Here is a 19,500-nt window from a genome sequence, read left to right as displayed (position 1 = left end):
TCTTCAGCGATGCGTACACGAATCCACTAAGCCCATTGTACATAGATCTTACCACGATCATCAGCCGATCGGTAAGTGGCAGTGTATAATTATATATTATGCGTACAGTTTTGTGATTTGTGACATGTGCAAGATGCACGATTTTCGAGAGCATTATTTCATCTTTTATTGAAAATTAAATGGTGCATATAAGAAACAAACCAACAATCAACTACACTACAAAAACATAGGTGTTAGATTTAACACCATGGGTTTTAATCTAACATCGATCATGTATCAACAGAGCACCACATCGACAAGTGTAGAAAGTATGAAGTGTAGAAAGTATGTTGTGATGGTGTTGAAAAGTGTTCACCTGGCACTTCGTTGTGTTAATTTGACACTGTCGAACGTCAGAATTCAGAGAATTATCAAATGGTCCATGGAGGCCAGGGTCGGATTGAGAAGGGGGGGGGGGGGGGGAGCAATGAAAGACTGTCGTGCATGCACACACGTCTAAAAGTTATCTTAAGATATACATTTTGTTGAATCGTGCTAAATTTTCCTGACATTCCGACAAATTGTATATAATTGTATTTGCATCAACTGCAGATGTACATCTTCTACACGAGCATCAGACTGAGCTACGTGACAACCACAATGTACCGATTCTTCGCTGGCAGCATCGGGACCGAGTTCGACGTGCATTTCAACCTCACGGACGACTCCAACGAACTCTTCTCTATGCTCATGACCGAGGCTGTAAACAACAGCTACTATCTTTTTGATGACGCAAACTCCAGTCTCCTCCTTCGTCCAAACAGTATCTCTGTTCAACGTAAGCAAGCCAATTAAACCAATGGTCTCATAATCTGTCTGCAAGAAGAAGTTGCAGGAATAAAGCAAAATAGACCCCGGTAGTATCCACAAATCTATTACATAAACCTTTGACTACTCTTGTAACATGTATAAGGCGAGATTTTAGATTAAATTTTGTTTTTGCTGTCAGGACTAGTGTCTCGATGTGTTTGAGCGTTTCTTTTTTTTTTGGGGGGGGGGGGGTTGGGGAGATGGCGAAATGCCAACGATTATCTTCTTTTTTTATTGAGCCAATTGTTGGTTTTTAAAAAATATAACTGCCGGTGCTGTAACTGTTAGTGATTGTCTGTGTGTTTCTGTTGGACTCTCTATCTGTATAATTGTAAGCTCGTGAATATGTAAAGTACTCGAGGTCGTTGCCGTTGGATTTCCATGCATCAAAAATGGGTAAGGAAATCGAGGGAGGTCCATAACTGTCAGAGGATTTACATATAATCTTTCCCATTTGCAAGTTGCCGTTCTTTACGAAACAGAGCAGAGGTATCTTCCATATGCATGGCAAAACACTTACGAACTAAAAATGAGAAAATGCATCATGTTTATTCCAGTATATTCCGTTGACGATGCCGGAACCTATTATAATGACGATAGTAAAAAGAAAAATGTCAAATTTGATCGATATTGCACCTGCTATTGATATACAGCTCTGAATCAGTGCAACGCCAGCGATCTGAACGACTGCTCGGAGTTCTCCGATTGCATCGATACACAAGACGCCGGTGGATTCACGTGCCAGTGCTGGGATGGTTACGAAGACTATTTCCCCGCAGAACTACCCGGGCGTGTCTGCGGCTTCAGTGAGTCCGTGCCTGTTCTTTTATGTCGAAATATTCAATTCACTTCATTTCAATTCATTTGTCTTGAATGAAATTGAATAATTATTTTGTAGTCACCATCCGTGACATGTCTGTACACATCTATGTGCAGTTTAGATTACAGCACTCTAAAACGACGACGACAACAACAACAACAACAACTTTATTAATTCAAATAGGAATTGCTTCAAATGTGAACTCATGAAATTTCTACTTGATAGTATCTGCTCAAGTGAAGAATATATTCTATTCAAGTATAACCAGAATATAGTTGAATCTGAAAAGAATTGCATAAGAATTTGATCATGATTGTGAATAAGAGTCTTGTAAGTCCCCAAATGAAATGGCTCCTACTCAAAACTGATTAGTTTCTTTTTCTTTTTGCTTTAACCAAACATACAGATAGCTATACATCAAGGGTGCAATTTTATTTGCGAGCTCGCTTATAACGTCCTTGATATTGCTAATATTTGATACGATCTAATCGTTTGGCACTCGTCTGTCATTGCATTACAGATTATACACTTTTACCGGAGAGCACAACAATCGCAACCACGACGAGTAGTGGACCAGGTGGAACACTCGGTATGTTTACTCTCTCTACAAATTGTATCTCTCTATCTTTCTGTCTATCTCTCCTTCACTTATGTGTATCCTTATTGTCTACCTCTTTTTCCTTTCAGTCCCATCCTCTATATACTCTTCATGAAGATTTTTCATCTTCTTTGCCTTTACTTTCACACGTTAATAACACTTTCTTTTCCCACTAGGTTTCTCGGGCTTTAACTTTAATGCCTTTTATATTCGATCTCAATTACGTTAAAAATTACGTTAAAAATTATGCAGACCTGAGCGGTAAATCTCAGTAAAACCGTCACTCTTCATGGGAACAATTGAAATATTCCTACAACATTCATGACATTGTTTCGTCGGAATCACGTGGTAATGATCTGACTTTATTGCTGTATTCCTTTCCTCGTCACTTGTATCTCCCAAAGATGAAGCTGAAATCATACCGAATAAATCGGATGGTTCAAACTCCTGGTTGGTCCCGTCCTACTGAGAGGGGTCATATACTTTCAATCATACAATCAAGAATATTTCTCCAAGTTCGCACTAATGAAAATTTACTATAGTTTTCGTTCGGCCCTCCACAAAGTTGTCTACTTGATTTTAATCATGATACCTTTTGTTGCCCGGAGATAATGATTATGTGCAATCTTTCTCGCTGATACCATTTGTATCATTAGCATTTTCCCCCGTACCTGTCTTATGTCATTTTGTGCTTAATATAAAAGCAGAAATCTCCGTGAGTTCACTAGATATGCATTAATAATATCGATATCAAGATGATAATTTTGGTCATTACTAATCAATTTCAAGCCCCGTGGCAAGTTGCCGTCCTCATCGTCGGTGTCGTCGTTGGCGCCATCCTCCTAGCCCTTTGCTGCCTGCTTTGCTTGATATGTGCTCGATATCGACGGCGATACGGGCTTCGACGCGGAGGGAAGGATCCCGTGGAGTCTGGAGCTGTCGTACGTAACAGGATCGCCGGATCCGACTGGTCGGACGTGAGTGCCTGAAAACCTGTTAGAGTCCCTCCTTTGTATGACTGTTGATGCTCCCTTCGGGGGACTGGTGGGAATGAATGCGAATGAGACTCGAAGCATACCAGTAGCAGAGTTGGTCATCACCATCTTTCATAGTTGTGTAGTACTGCGCGGAATTCCAAACTGCTTTACATTGATGCGTGTGTAACTATTTAAGTACATCGGCAGGCTGTCAAGGACATACAAAATTGACTCAATTAAGATTTACTAGTTCGAAAGATGAACAAAAAATATCTAATGTAATGACAATTATGATGATGAAAATAACAACAATTATGATGACAGTATGGTCGAAAGTCCGTGTGCCAGAAGATTATGAAGTAAAATAGGATTATCTCTCCTCCAGCTGACAGTGACAATTTTTGTTGCCATAAGTTCAGCAAATACATGTCGCTAAAGCTGAGTCTTATCACCAAGAGAGACTGACTTTTCTTTGTATAGTAGGTTTATTAGAAGGGATTTTGATGAGATGATAACCAGTGATGAGACGATTAGGTCGCTGCGGGCTTCTAGGACAAAGCATGCAGATCCTGATGTTTGACATGTTCTAAATCTACTTGTATTCTCAGAGAAATTAGTTTAGTTTCTAAAAGAAATATAAAGAAAACCGCTCTGTTGAAAGTGTAGCAAATTCATAACAATAATAATAATAATAATAATAATAATGATAATGATAATGATAATGATAATAATAATAATAATAACAATAAAGGACATTTATATTGTTCAGCTACTATAATAATGTATACTACTGCGATATCCAATTCGCCAGACATTTGATTAAATTTGAATGATTTATTTGTCTTTGTATCATCATGATGACAACAAAGTATATCTGAAAAGGTTTTGATTAACTTCACATAGACAGTCGACCAAATGATTTGGAGCATTCACTATAATCATGTATGTCATTCAAGATAATGTAAAATGTTTTCAACAGTTTACAGTTTGTTTATTTTCTTGTCAAGCATTTCATGATTCAATTTCTTATCACCAAAGATATCTTTGTGTTCTTTCTTCTTTTCAGAATTTCACATCACGAGCTGTTCTTCGCAATCCTAGGCTGTCCGCCCCCGACGGCCCTGAAGCATTTTACGCGCCAGTCATCGACGGCTCAGAGTATTCTTCCTTCGGCGACCGCGGGGCAAGCCGCTATAGTGGTAGTAGGTCATCGATGGCTCGTAGGCAGAGGGACTTCCAGCCAGGCTGGACCAAACCCGAGTCACTGCGTGCGCAGGCGCAGTTGGACGATGACGGCAACGAGTCTGAATCGACATCACGCCGTCGCTTTTCCGTTGACCCGGTCGAAACGTCCATCATGATCAGCATGCAGCGCGTTCTCCGAGACGTCCTCGGGAGAATGGGCCGGGGTGGTGCGATGAGGCCTCGAGTGCCCGAACATCTTGCCGTACGTTTTCTTTCTCCCTAATCTGCCTTAATGGTGTGAAGTTCGCCCAATTTATATCAATAGAATATCATCCATACGACTCGTTGATCAATGTTAATAATGGCATGTTAACACTTTGGAAGATAAGCAGACCAACCGCAATGTCAGTCAGCATCTAATTCATTTGAAATCGGAGTGAAGCATGTTTGTATCTTTGTTTTTCCCTTATGACGGGCAAACATCATACTGTACCGAAAAAGAAATTACTATTTCAACTACGAGATGTATTGTCATGCGGTGTGTAAGCGAACCGTACGAAGCTTTACATAATAACTTTCAAAATAGACAAACCAAAGTTTGTAAACATTTTCCTCATTTTCTCAGGTCAGGTCATTATAAGCTATTAGAATAAATAAGTGAAAGATATTCACAAATATAACAGTTTAACATCATTTCCTCTGTCAGTATAACAATATTTCGGTTGTTATGTAAAGACTGCCAAATTTATGAAAAAAATGTGATCTGCACAGTTATCATCGTATATGATACACTTTTGAATTTATTTGACAGTCATATCTGAGACAAAATGAGGCACTACCAGGCGACCATGGGCTCGACAACGGCTCCTTTGAGAGCGACCCATACTACCAGCAGTCATCGTCCTATACGCCAGATATATTTTATGCCCGCGTCGTCGACGGTTCGGAAATGCGTGGTCTCACAAGAGGGCGTCCTTCTATAGACAACGGGGGCGCCATAGGACCAAATATCGGCGTAAGTTGTAGGCTTTAACACACTGGCTTAACAGCACGCTGGTGTGGATCTATACCTCTCTGTATGCTGTTTTTGAGGATTAGGAGGCCATCTACACGTCAGAGACATAAATCTGAAAATTCGAAACTTTTTGATGTCTTTCAATCATTTTACTGTTATTCAAATTATCCTACTCGGTAATCACCTATTTCTCTCAACTACAGCCCTCGTGACTGTATTTGAATATAAAGGATAAATTTTCGTCAAACTGTGTCCGGCTAGTGGTTGACCTTACCTTCTCTGTGATTTCATTTCTTTTAAAATATTTTGCATATTATTTATGTTTGAGTGATGTAGTTATAGCAATGAATGAATGGGGTAAAGTTTTCTATTATCGGGTACATCTATGTTTTTACCCATATACTAAAATGTGTAAATCAATTTCGCAGCAGACCTTGAGTAGGGGTTCTTTGACAAAGACATTATTCAGCTTACAAATAATCTTAACACCGCTTATTTGTATGTATTCCTTCTTGGAAATGGAAACATTTCTTTCAGAAGTGCATTACATCCAAGCCATCATGGCTTGGATTGTTTAAACGCAAAATAAATAATAAGCATGTGGCAAACACGACTAAATCGGATTTACACTATCATAAGATAAAATCATTGTGATAGGAATGAGCTCTTGAAATCAAAGACAATATCGATGGCCAGAAAGAAATGTATTGTATCACATAATTTACAAATTCTTTCATTTTTTGGTATCGTTATGATTATGGAATTTCAGCAATACAATGACTACTTTTCGCACTGACGAAAGACGGCACGGACGACTTTGCAAATCATCACATTCACGTTGCCAACTCAGGACCGACGTGATGACGTCACAGTGCTTCTTTGCGCATACTAGTATCCCGGATGATGTCGTTTAGCACTGCAAGCCTCAAGTGCTGGTGGCGTCACAGCAAGAAAGTCATGTCAACAGGGGGCTTAAAAAAGCAATAATGTAGGTTAGGATTCCTGTCTATGCAATGCAAACCTGTGATTCCTCGACAGACACAAAAGTCTTTCGAATGCCTCATTATTACTTCAAAACATGAATGTGTGAAATATATGAAGAGTTTGTTTGCAAAAACCGATATGTCCATACTTGCCAAATGGAGATATTTGCGATTAAAGGTTAAGAAAAATAAAGAGAATAATAAGAAAATTTTTTCTTCTTTTGACCATAACTTCAAAAATGTACCTTGATATGAAGTGACCAATATATCAGTTAAAAGGTTTTATTTTGTACTTTATGGCAGAGACCGTACTTCAAAATCGTCAAAAATGGACTTATCGGTTTTTGCAAACAAACTCTTCATATGTTGTCAAAAGGTGTTTCTGGTCACAGTTTCCATTTTTTTGAGGTTTCCCCACCTATTTCTGTTTCACCTCTTTTTAATTCTCGTTAAACTGAGAGTAATCTACATCAAATGTCGATGTTGAAAAAGCATTGAGATACAAAACGGTTTCCTACAGCTTGATTTCCCTTTAGCCTGTGTCTGCAATCCGGCTGGAAAAGCATAGAAGCAATACCGCCCTCTTAGTTGTGCTCCTTACAGGCAAGGCGTCACGGAATATGTACCATTCTATAAGGGCCTTTTACGACACGCATTTCTCGCAGTTTGCCTCTATGTTTAATATGCAGCAGGAAGTCACATTCATGTTGACGCATTGCGAATGTGGAAACAGACCAGGCATTGCTTAACGGCATGATATTTTTTCTTTTCCAATTGTTGAATCTGAACCTTACGTGGATATCTCATGTACGTTGACCATCTCGAGGAGATGATAAGGATGATGATGATGAAAAAAAAATTTACGTAGCAAAATTTGTTTGTGGAATATCTATGATCTCAAAAATTGATAAAATGAGAATTATGTCTGCAAAGTGCCAAATTCTAATTGCGAATACATTCGTTTAGAATATGAAAAAGATTTAGACTGAGCGTCTGAACGTACGTTTTGAAGGAAATATGTAGGAGAAAGCTTGAAAGAAGTGCCTTATAAAAAGAACAAGTGATAACCAGTCCTGAGTTTTGTGGTCGACACTTTGACTTTGTCACCGCATTCACAGCCTCCGCAGATCGGTTTGTTGAACAATCATTACTTTAATACCCTTATACACATGTCTTAACAAAGGCATTCCGGGAGTATGCCCTTTAGGTTTGCTCGACGGGTCATCATCTAATGCATACAAAGTAGATTCAAATTGCTGAAATGCGTTGAATATGTGCAGGCGGATTCAACAGGATGGTAATAGCTCATCAGAAGAGCAATCAGCATAAATTTGAAAATGTTTATCATTATATGAATACATCCGGCTTAAAGTCGTTGAATAGTGTAAATCATCGATTTGTACTCATCATGCTCACTACGTTTATTATGTGATGCTAATTTGCAGAGACCGATCATCTGTTGCATTAGAAGTAACATAAAGAAATGATTGGATGATTATAATGACAGGTTGAAGAACAAGAAAGCAGCTGTCTTAGCTCCGTGCCATAAAGTCACAAAGCACAGTGACAGCAGTCGGCCAACGCCCAATGAGCTGTGCTCCTAAGTCACTGCTGCAGCGGTGAAAAGGCCTTTTGCATTTTTTTTTTGGCAACTGCCAAGCTTTTGGGACTTGGTAAGCTGTGGCAGCAGAGCGTGTGACTCATTTTTCAAAGTAATGTTCAAATAAAAACATATAGAGCATTACACAGCTGCACCTGACATTCTCAAGCATGAGTTTACTGTAGTCCTTGATATTCTATTTGTTGTTGTTGAGATGTTCATAATATGAAGCAAGTATAAGAAGTCACCATCGTCTTTCGTTCTATATGTAGTGAAGTGTAGTCTGTTCGGAGGCAGACCAAATCTAAGATACATGTTATATTTATTTATTGCTTTTATCATATGTTTCTAACGTTTCACATTCAAAAGACATAATATATTTTTAGAGAGATAAAGTGAAATCGGTTGCTTCATGAATGTCAATTCTCAAATTACAACTCAATTGAACTACTTCATTTTGTACTGAATTTGCGATGGTTCTATCTTGTGTGATTTATTGAATAAAAATATGCGAAGCATTCCATGAGCATTGACAATGTCATACGTCCTTCTTACAGTTCTCTGTAATAGCTGTCGAAAATAGTAGGTAATATAATCACTTTTGGACATGTTGGAAGAAAATGTGTGACAAGTATACACACCCTGGAATTGGTCCCACCATAGAAAAACACTGGACAAGTAATGAGTTGTCAAAACGCGCGCCATGACCGATGTGTTCACTCGTGGAGTGCACTCGTAAACACTCGGGTAAAGACAGTGCTCGTAAAGGCCATGGTGACACTAGGTACGCACGCAGGTATAGCGATTCCGATTTGTCGTTTTCACCATATGAAACTTTCAGTCTGAAACATTCTCTCAACAGTAACTGCTTTTCCTAAAGACCGTATCCAGAAAGAATACACAATTTGTACCATACCTAATCATGTTCGTGTTTTTCCTTATGTTGATATAAGTCTTGAATAACTCTTCTGCTACCAAAAAATAATTCACTCACTTATTTACACACGGAGTCCCAGAGGATCAGTTCTGGGTGCGGTCCTATTTGGAAATCTTAATTGAATCAATAATTTCTCTTTATCCCTTCGCTTTTTTTTTTGACAGTTAAAGGTATACAGTCTCTTGATTTTAATTGTACACCGTCATGTACTGCAATTTAAGCAATCCAATTTGGTAGAATTTTGGATGTTATTTTGGATGATTTTGTATGCCTCCGCCACGAAGTGGTTGTCCGTCCGTCCGTCCTTCCGTCCGTAATCAATTTTGTGGACAGCGTAACTAAAAAACCGTTTGAGGTATACTAATAAAACTTGGCATGTATGTATGAGTGGACGAAGTTGTGCCTATCAACTTGTAGGTGCACATGCTCAAGGTCAAAGGTCAAAAGGTCAAAGTCAAATGCTCAAAATTTCACTATTTCCCCCATATCCATGCAATGCTTCAAGGTATTTTCTTGAAACTTGGTGTATATATGTACTACTGAATAAAGATTCTCCAGAGAGAGTTTCGGGTCATGAGGTCAAAGTTCAAGGGACGAAGGTCAAGTCAAAATGTTGAAATAGTGCGTGTTTCTCCATATCTCGCAAATGGTTCAAGGTATCTTTGTGGAACTTAGTATATATGCATGTACTGACTGGCAGTGATTATCTAGGGAATTTGTGGGTCACGGATCAAAGGTCAGGGGGTCAAAGGTCAAAGTCAACTCCTCAAAATGTGACTACTTACCTCATATTTATGCAATGCCTGCATGATTTTTCTTGAAACTTGAAATATACATGTATTACCCAATAAATATTCTGTGAGAAATTTCTTGCCAAGAGGTCAAATGTCATGGGTCAAAGGCCAGGTTTGAATACTAATATTTCACCATTTAATACTGAAATTACTCAATGCATAAACTTATAAAAGGGTCAGAAGTCAAGTAAAAATCCTCGAATTCCCAAATACCTGCACTCTGACAACTTAGTTATTCATCCAATTAAGCCTTGTTCAAGTAAAGTGAACATTCAGCACATTTGTGACAAACCTGTCATTTTAATATTTTGCCAATTACGTGAAACTGTCATCACATCTTGTCAAGACATTGTACTATAGACCTATTAAGAGAACCATGCATTATGGCGGAGGCATACCAGTCGCCGTAGCGACATTTCTAGTTTTGTTTTGAATTTGTATTGTATTATTTATTTGTTTCAGAAAAATGCAACTTTGCTTCATTCGCATCATAATATAGAATTGGGAATATTCGAGAATCTATCGACAAGTACACAACAGAATGTGTGGTTCATGCTTTCTACATGTGCCATGCTGATTTTTACGGATTACGATGTGGAGTTTCGGTTATGTATTACGATTACAAGTCGTTCAAAACACTGCTGCGCGGTTAGCATATGAAATAGAAAATAAAACATGTGAACACATGTTACCAGTTCTAAGAAACTTACACTGGCTTCCAGTACAAAGTTCTAGACAGTTTAATTGCTCCTAAATTTGTAATGTTTTTATTTGCTAGCTGTACACTATTTGAGAGAGTTACTTCATAATTCTACACCAGAATAATACCTTCGTTCAAAAAGTAAAGACTTACTTGTTATTCCAAAGAGAACAACCAAATTTTATGGCAAACGAACATTTGCAAAATATCATATAGTTACTCCCTCTACTTTATGAAATAAGGAATATTAAACAAATTACCGATATCAGTAAATTCCATTCTGCTTTGAAAATGTATCTTTTTACAGTTTAAGGAAACACACTGGGTACCTTTGCGATAGGATATTGTGTTATAGTCTTTACATTTAGTGAACGCATATTGACATATACACTGTTATGCGCTGTGTAAGCATTGTAAATCGTAATTATGTATTTTAGAGAAAACATGTTAACGCAACAATACACGTAATTGCCGAATAATCCAACCTTTGGAACCTTTGAACCAAGCCCCCTTTCACTGGTCACCACATCACTGCACACCACAGGCCCACTCGATTCCCCGTCTCCCTGCCCTAGTCTACTATATATTCCTCTACTAGTGCATTTCCACGCAGCAGTACTTTGAACCCAAGGGCTGGACCGCACACCGCCCAACGCCCAGAAATTCAACAAGGCTGTTGGCGAAAGTCAATATTATCCAATCCATCACCGACCTCATTATTAATACCAAGCACCGCAAATACGCACAGTTGCGAATTTTCCCCCGTCTGTAAATAGCATAATAAACCGCCGCAGTAAGCGTGACAATATTCCATTCGACACGATTGATTATCAGCATAAGATCTAAACTATTATTTCGTTAAAGTCCTAATTTGGTGGCCACAAGGATTGCTTATTCAACACGTATTGGAAACACTTCAGTAATATCTGTTTCTTTCACCAGGGCATCATTATTGTTTTCATGTCATAACATTTTCAATTGAATTATATTTAGATTAGAAATTGGCAGTGTGTGTGTGCGTGTGCGTGTTTGTAGCTGTAAATGCCATAAATATGGAGACATTAGAAATTAGACTACATGAGAATAACAGTCATCACATGCATATTGATTCTTGTCCAGGGGGGAGTTTATAAGGAAGTGTACCCCAAACATAATTTGAACTTAGTAAAAACAGAAATATCAAAACAGATCTATTCAAAGGTTATGATTTATTTATTTTTTTAATCTGGATTAATCCATGTGATGTCATGGCTGTATAAGAAAACTACAGCACATCGTGATATGACATAAGGAATCCATAAAGAAGGTCCCAAAAGAATGTTTATTTTTGCATGGTTATATCATTTGACTTAATATTACTGATAACGGATAATGCTCCTTCTGTGGAAGATAAGACAAGACAATTGTTGTTTCATTATGGTAGAAGAATTTATTCCCCCCTTAAAAAAAATGCTTGTTCCACTATCATTACTGTGGCACAAATCGTATAGCCCTTTCTCCAGCGATGGAGTGGCATGGATTCATCAAGCACTTCAGAAATGCTAGAATTTTTACAATTAAAATGTTTGATTTGTCTCAATTCTCACAAATGTCTGTTACTCATATTATTGCATCCACTAGAGTCACATATTCGTATGTTTTTGTTATATTCCCCAAGAAATGGACCATGAGTCATTTGATATTATTCACTCTATCCACAAGCAAATTATTCACATTATGATCAAATGTGACCCTGCACCTCAAAACAAACAAAAAGTCGCCAGATATGAATTTTTAGTTAAGACCATATTCTGAAAGAGCAGACTTTAAGCTTTAAAATGATGTATAACTCAAATCAAATGAACTCTCCTAACCTATCTAAATATTGGAAAGAAAGCACAACCTCAGGAAAAGTGTGAACTGAGAAAAGAGGCTCTAAAGTGCAATGTCTATTCAAGCGCTTAATCTTTACCAAACCGTGCTGGCTATGCGATGAATGGGACAAAAAACAGGAAGTAAACCACCAGAGTAACAACAATGAAGGGATTATCAGATTAAACTTAATTTAAGCATGCCTCATTAACACATTCTGTCCATAATTAATGTCAACTTTCAAAGCAGTAGCACTATCCTTTCAAAAGTTATTAGAGTTGAAAGTGAAGAGTGTGGACAAGGTTTTTCAGAAATGAAAAAGGGATTCTAAAGACACACCTAATCACACTATTCTACCAAAAATGTTCGAGATAAACTGCTAAAAAAACACTTTCCTGCCTGTTTTATGATACCAAATTTTAGCATTATGTAAAAGAAGACCCACATTTTCAGAAAATATGAAAAAGTCAAGTTCGGCTAGGTTGATTCATTTCACTTATTTTCAGTCCTCACGCAAAATCAGTGTGTGCGACTTTATGTTCGTTTTGAGGTGCACGGTCACAAATAATGTCATCCGCAGTGGGCGAACGCAAAGGTAAAATCTTAACACTTAGTCCAAGAATTTGAACACTGTTTAAGTGTTTTTAAGTAAGGGGTTGGGGGGGGGGGGGGGACGTTTAGCGGACATTATTGTTTTTTGATAAAGTTTTGTCAATAGAATCAACAACCTGGGATTTTGGGACGATACACCATATATATATATATATATATATATATATATATATATGTATACATATTAATATATACATATATATATAATACATAATGTATTTATATATAAATAAATATACATATATATATATATATATATATATATATATATATGATACTCTCCCCTTGAGGGAGGGAGGGAGAAACTGTGAATAACAAAAAAAAAAGCATATTTTGTTCATATGATTTTTAGCCTGCAGTAACGTCACTATTGTGGGAGGCTGTAAAAGTGGTTTTTTTTTGTACAGGAATTGAAAAGAAATCCTAGTAAAATGAACTCAAAATTACATTGAGAATAATGAAGAAGAAAAACGATGTAACACAAAAGGTTAGAGAAAGACAATCGAGTGCTTACTGCCAAAATCATCGACGAAAAACCGCCCAAATTGTTCAAAATTGTTTTCTTCCTCGCATTTTTTTCTCTTCCTCTCTCTAAAATTGTTCATCTCACTTTAATGCTGGCTGTAATTCACATTCAACAATTCAAGCTTTCAAGTGTTAGCTGATCACGTGACTTTATAAACAAACGACCAGCAGACGACGATTGGCAATGGCATGTCGACAGTAACCATAGGCACGACTAAAAAAAAAAAAACCTCCAAAAAACAAAATCAACTCATACGCGTATGTTGATTGTATCAAGTAGCACGCAACTTCTGACGTCCGCAAACAGATCTATGTGGCGGTCTAAGAATTCAATACGATTCAATCACAGATTGTCAGCAGAAACATGTACGTCACTTCAATAAAATGTTTCAAGGAACATAAGTGGATTCAACGTCAAGACTAATCCCGGATATCAAATATTTCCCATTGTGCTTTTTCTTGTGCATACATTCTGTTTGGGTGGGGTAGAGAATTTATTTCTGTATATTCTCTACTGCATTACGCCACTGAAAAAAAGTTATTTTGTCAGTGTCAGTTAATTGGCAGGACATTAAATGCTTGTTGGTCTATAGACATCTGCTGACTCATATCGTTCTAATGATTTTCTTGAGTTTTTTTTTTTCCGTTGGTTTTTATCCTTTTGACATACATCAGATTTAGTAAGATCTGCGTTTATAATCCAATTAATATAAATCATTGCAATGCGAAATTAGTTACACTGAAAGCCATTCCCAACTGTCGGCTACGTCTACTGACCCTTTTTCATACCATATTCCTTTTTGTCTTTTTTTAAATTACGTTGTTCCAGTCGTTATTTTCTGTTTCATCAGGGAAAAAAAATGGCCGTTACACACAAACCCTATAGAAAAAAAAATCAGTGCTAACGTTTACTGGACAAGGTTAGTGTATTTGCTATCAGGGTGGTCCCGGGTTCATCGGATATCAGTCAATAGTACAACAATAAGAAGGCGTTTGAAAAATAAACCAGTTGTAACTATAGGATACTTTGTGTACTTAATCGGGTCAATTCTGGAAATGAAAAGTTCTCTTTGTTGATACACACCCATTTGACCGCTTAGTAGGCTATGCCTTGGTATTTCAATAATGCAATGCATGGAATGAATTATACAAAATATTTTCCTACCGATTAGTTAATTAAAATGAACATTTAAAAGCTTTAATAGAGCCCGTGCACAAGCATTACATACAAGTTTTTCCTGTCGATTACAATGACAATATTCAAGTAGATAAAGAAACAAACAAATAGTTCTTAGAGTACCATCAACTCACTGGTATTTTCTAGAATATTTGAACAATGTATTCATAGCAAAAGCATGCCCTGATCTTTTTTGAGATGTCAGTAATAAAGTATACTAAAATAATCTAGCCAAAGCAAAAGAAACTTAATGAGATGATATTAAAGATTTGGTTGAGATGAAACTTCAGGTCTTTAACTTTCTGTGAGATAATGAGAGACAATTCATGAAGCATGAAGGAGTGTACAGGAGGATTCAAAGTTAATTTGATGAAAATAGTTTTTAAAATGGCTGAGATATCCAAAAAGAAAAAGGGACACATCCTTTATTAGGACCACTTTGTTTTTGAATATCTCAGCCATTTTAAGACCGATTTTCATCAATTGATCATTGATTTAATTTTAGAATTTTTGCTCTTTCATATCTTATAAGTAGTTTCTCGTTATCTGATCAAAAATGAATAATATGAACCACATGTCAATCAAAACTTTATAATCTGTTTAAACACTCTTTATTGCATCTCAACCAGAGAATGAGGATGAGGCATACATAGTTTTGACTGAAATATCACATGATATATATGTATATACAGTACATATATATATATATATATATATATATAGGAAATTTGTTGTTGTTGTTGTTGTTCTTTTGCTTTTTTTCTTTATGAGGGGACTGCATTCTACAAGCTCTGCTTTTTAGCAGTCCCCTCCATTTCCAGCAATATCGATTATGCATTTACCACAGCGACGTAACAGATATTTGTATCTCTGTTGATAATTTACCTATATTTTTCTTACAATGTTATTCTGTTCATCGCATTGTGGTACTGATTTCATGACGTCTGTGTATATGAGTGTTTCTTTGTATTTCTTATTTGTTTGTTGGAAGTGAAATAAAATCAACTTGAACTTGAATATATATATATATATATATATATATATATATGTGTGTGTGTGTGCGTGTGTGTGTGTGTGCGTGTGTGTGTGCGTTTGAGTGTGTGTGTGTATACAAGTAGTTATATACATATGTACATACATATATTATATGAAAAGTTTATTCGCAAAAGCCGATAAGTCCATTTTTGAAGATTTTGAAGTACGGTCTCTGTCATTAAGTACAAAATAATACCTTTTAAATGATATATTGGTCACGCCATACAAAGGTACATTTTTGAAGTTATGGTTAAAAGAAGCAAACATTTTCTGAATATTCTCTTTATTTTTCTTGACCTTTAAAGGGGAAGGCTAGTAACTGATCAGTGGGAATCAGTGGAAATGCTGAGAGATGATTGTTCCAATCCTTATGGGATTCATTCAAGAGTTCATTGTATATCTATTGTTGTGTGAAAATGATTTGCTTCAGAATGGTCTCATATTCAAGTAATGTGCAGTTTAATGCTTCCAGGTTAGCGTCCCTGGTCAGTGACGGAGCATTAATCTGCACATTACTTGAATATGAGACCGTTCTTAAGCAAATCATTTTCACACAACAATAGATATACAATTAACTCTTGAATGAATCCCATAAGGATTGGAACAATCATCTCCCAGCATTTCCACTGATTCCCACTGATCAGTTACTAGCCTTCCCCTTTAATCGCAAATATCTCCATTTGGCAAATATGGACTTATAGGTTTTTGCGAACAAACTCTTCAAGTTCAAGTTCAAGTTGATTTTATTTCACTTCCAACAAACAAATAAGAAATACAAAGAAACACTCATATACACAGACGTCATGAAATATGTACCACAATGCGATGAACAGAATAACATTGTAAGAAAAATATAGGTAAATTATCAACAGAGATACAAATATCTGTTACGTCACTGTGGTAAATGCATAAACGATATTGCTGGAAATGGAGGGGACTGCTAAAAAGCAGAGCTTGTAGAATGCAGTCCCCTCATAAAGAAAAAAAAATGCAAAAACAACAACAACAACAACAAATTTCCCTAAGCGGTACCAAAAAACAAAAACAAAAACAAAAACAAAAACAAAAACAAAAACAAAAACAGACAAGAGTAATACACACATACAAGCACACTTACGGACGCACATTAACAAACACATGGCGGCTCTCTTGTAAGGAAAAAATTGAGAAGGATAGAAAGATATAGTAGTGAAGAAGGTAGTAAGTCCGAGGTGGACAAGGCGGGGGGGGGGGGGGGGGGGGAGGAGGGGAGAGGAGAGGAAAATGGTGGGTCATATCCAGGGCACTGGAGGCACAGAAGCACGGGCTCGCTGATGAAGAAAGAGTAGTGAGAATAACGAAGCAACAACAACTTTGAAAATCAAAAGTAAAAAAAGAAAAATGAATTATGCTGCGTACGAAGTTTTTAGATGATTCTTTAACTTTAAAGAAAATGTATAAAAACTTAAAGCTTCTTTTATACTATTATCCAGAGAATTCTAGAATTTTGGTCTAGAAAAGGAGAATAAAGATTTTGCAAAAACCGTCCTAGTCAAAGGCAAATGATATTCATGGGATTGACGGGTTGGATATGCATGAACAGTTTCATTCTTTAAAAACATGGAATCAAACATTTCATATGATATGACATATGCAGACTCATTAGCATATAAAATTATTGTTGTCTTAATATTCACTTATTACAGTGATATTTTTAAAGCGCAAACTAACGAAAAACTGCAATTTCTTAAAAGAATGCATTCTTTTGTTTTCTGAGAATGGTGTGAAAGAAGTGGATAGTTCAAACTAATATCTAAACTATTAATAGCAAACTAATTGGAATCCATTTTTATAGTACTTAGATGATAAAAATGAAGATTTCTATATTTACTGAATGTTTAACCCGTTGAGGACGAGTCCCGAGTATACTCGGGCAGGTGTCTACGGGAAACGCGTGTTGTAGCAAAATCAAACCGTCCTCAACGGGTTAAGGTTTGATTGGTTCTTGTTTTCAATAGTTTGTGTTTTATTCTATTTTCTTGCAATTTATTAAAGAAAGACGAACTTCAGCAGTCAGGGAGACAGCCGATTTTTAGGGAATGGAGATATTCGCGAAAAATCGGGAAAGTTGGACTTAATGAATTATTCATGACCTTTCCGCAGTCTCTGGCCGAAGCTCGACGCGTACAAAGTCAATGGCTATCACTGCATCGTTTTGACATGCATGTCTTTAAAAATTCACCTTAAAAAATCCTCATTTAATGTTGATATTGAAATTTCACCCAATGAAAGATGAATAAATAAAGTTTATCTCCTCCAAAAATCAATATTCACATATAGTGAGGAAAATTTGTAATTGAAGGATGAAAACGCGAATCCAAAGTGTATTTTTTGAATCTCCGTGTCATAGTTTCTTTCAAGGCGTTCTTATTCAACGAAACACAGGGACGGACTGTGTGTGTGTCTGCAATGCGCTATGCATGAATCGCGTTAACACAGTGCACGCACGTACCGTGCGTACGTGAGCGCTGTTACCGCTGAGCTTCAACGTCTGTGGGAATTGTGGTAGCCTGTCATGCTTTTGCCGATATTTCTATCAACAATTCAGTTATTTTTTCGTCAAATGATCAAGAATTGGTGAGAACTGGTATTGAACTTAGATAGTCCGGTCCCCTAAACTCCTGGTTTGCCCGTATTTCTGTGGAATGTCCGAATGAAAAGAGCAAGAGAGGACCGCCACCGTAGGTGTTCTAATAGGTTGCATGACGCTGGAGCTCTCGCACAGCCGTCGAACGTCAACTGCGGACCGCCGGAGTTCCGGGGTTCTTTCTTTTGCTACATGACCATCAGTGTCCTCATACTTTCTTGCTCTCTTGCGATCATGCTCACTGGGTTAAAAGTTACAAGCCTCATGCAACCACAAGGTTACCTCATCTAGATCATCGCAACATCACACGTACACTATCACGGTAATGAACCAGGGAACTATATTGCGATGTCCACCCTCACTTTGTCTCTAGAAATGTTTGATCAACACGTCACAATCACATATGCTTTTAAATGCTTTTAACTAAAATAGTTGAAATTGAAATAGAGTTAATAGATGATAATTACCTCTCACTATTAGTCTTGTCTTGTGAAGGTTTTTGTTGTTCTTCAAACTTGCATGTCTCTTCCTCGTGCTCTAACTTCGATCAAAACATAGGTCTGCACGACCATGCTCCGCCTTCCAACAACCAAGGAGCCTGTGTTTGAACATGGAGGTAGTTCTACCTCCATGGTTTGAAGCTCCTTGCAACAACACGATGTCGATGTGCATGGTCAATTCACTTGCTGTTTTGTTTTTTCTGCCATGGGGGTCGCGAAAGGTAAGTGATTGGGGATTTTGCTTATCAGCATCATCACTGATCACGGGTACGCAGCAACAGAACGATGGAGGAGAGAGGGGGAGAGAGGGGGAGAGAGAGGAGCGCTAAAAATAGCTACACACAACGATCCGTCCTCCAACTCGATGCGGATGACCCTCCGTGTGTGTACGCTCGCGTGTGTGTACGTGTTTCTGTCTCTCCCTCTCGGTGAATTATTCTCATAGCGACTGGAAAAAGAACATCTGTAACGGTTCGCTCTGACCATATCGCGTCGCTCCGTTACGTAACATCTACTCGCGGTTCAATGTTCCCTCTTTTGGGGGATTTCAATCTTCCCTCAAAATAGGTAGTCTCCCTGACTGTTCAGTGGCGGATCCAGAGGGGGGCGCAACCGGCGCACGCCCCCTTATTTTTCGTTAAAAACAAAAGAAATAAAAAGAAAAACAAGGAAATGAAACCCGGAAGTGGCACCAGAAATATTAGTCACGCCCCCCC

At 37.5% G+C, this 19,500-nt stretch overlaps 1 protein-coding gene across 1 annotated transcript; it reads left to right on the top strand.

Moving 5' to 3' along the window:
* Positions 1–723: 723 nt before the first annotated feature.
* On the top strand, positions 724–18,923 carry LOC139738323 (uncharacterized). The gene is made up of 7 exons (XM_071648963.1): positions 724–817; positions 1,503–1,655; positions 2,190–2,258; positions 3,057–3,244; positions 4,311–4,691; positions 5,241–5,444; positions 18,843–18,923. Exons 1-7 carry the CDS (start codon positions 724–726, stop codon positions 18,921–18,923), a joined length of 1,170 nt encoding a protein of 389 aa, XP_071505064.1.
* The last annotated feature ends 577 nt before the right edge of the window (positions 18,924–19,500 follow it).

The sequence above is a fragment of the Diadema antillarum genome, unplaced genomic scaffold (assembly GCF_040938485.1).
Source record: "Diadema antillarum isolate AM-2024a unplaced genomic scaffold, OU_Dant_1.0 seq00000735_RagTag, whole genome shotgun sequence".
NCBI lineage: Eukaryota > Metazoa > Echinodermata > Echinoidea > Diadematoida > Diadematidae > Diadema > Diadema antillarum.
The sequence above is the reverse complement of the archived record's forward strand: the minus strand, read 5'-3'. Positions and strand labels throughout refer to the sequence as shown.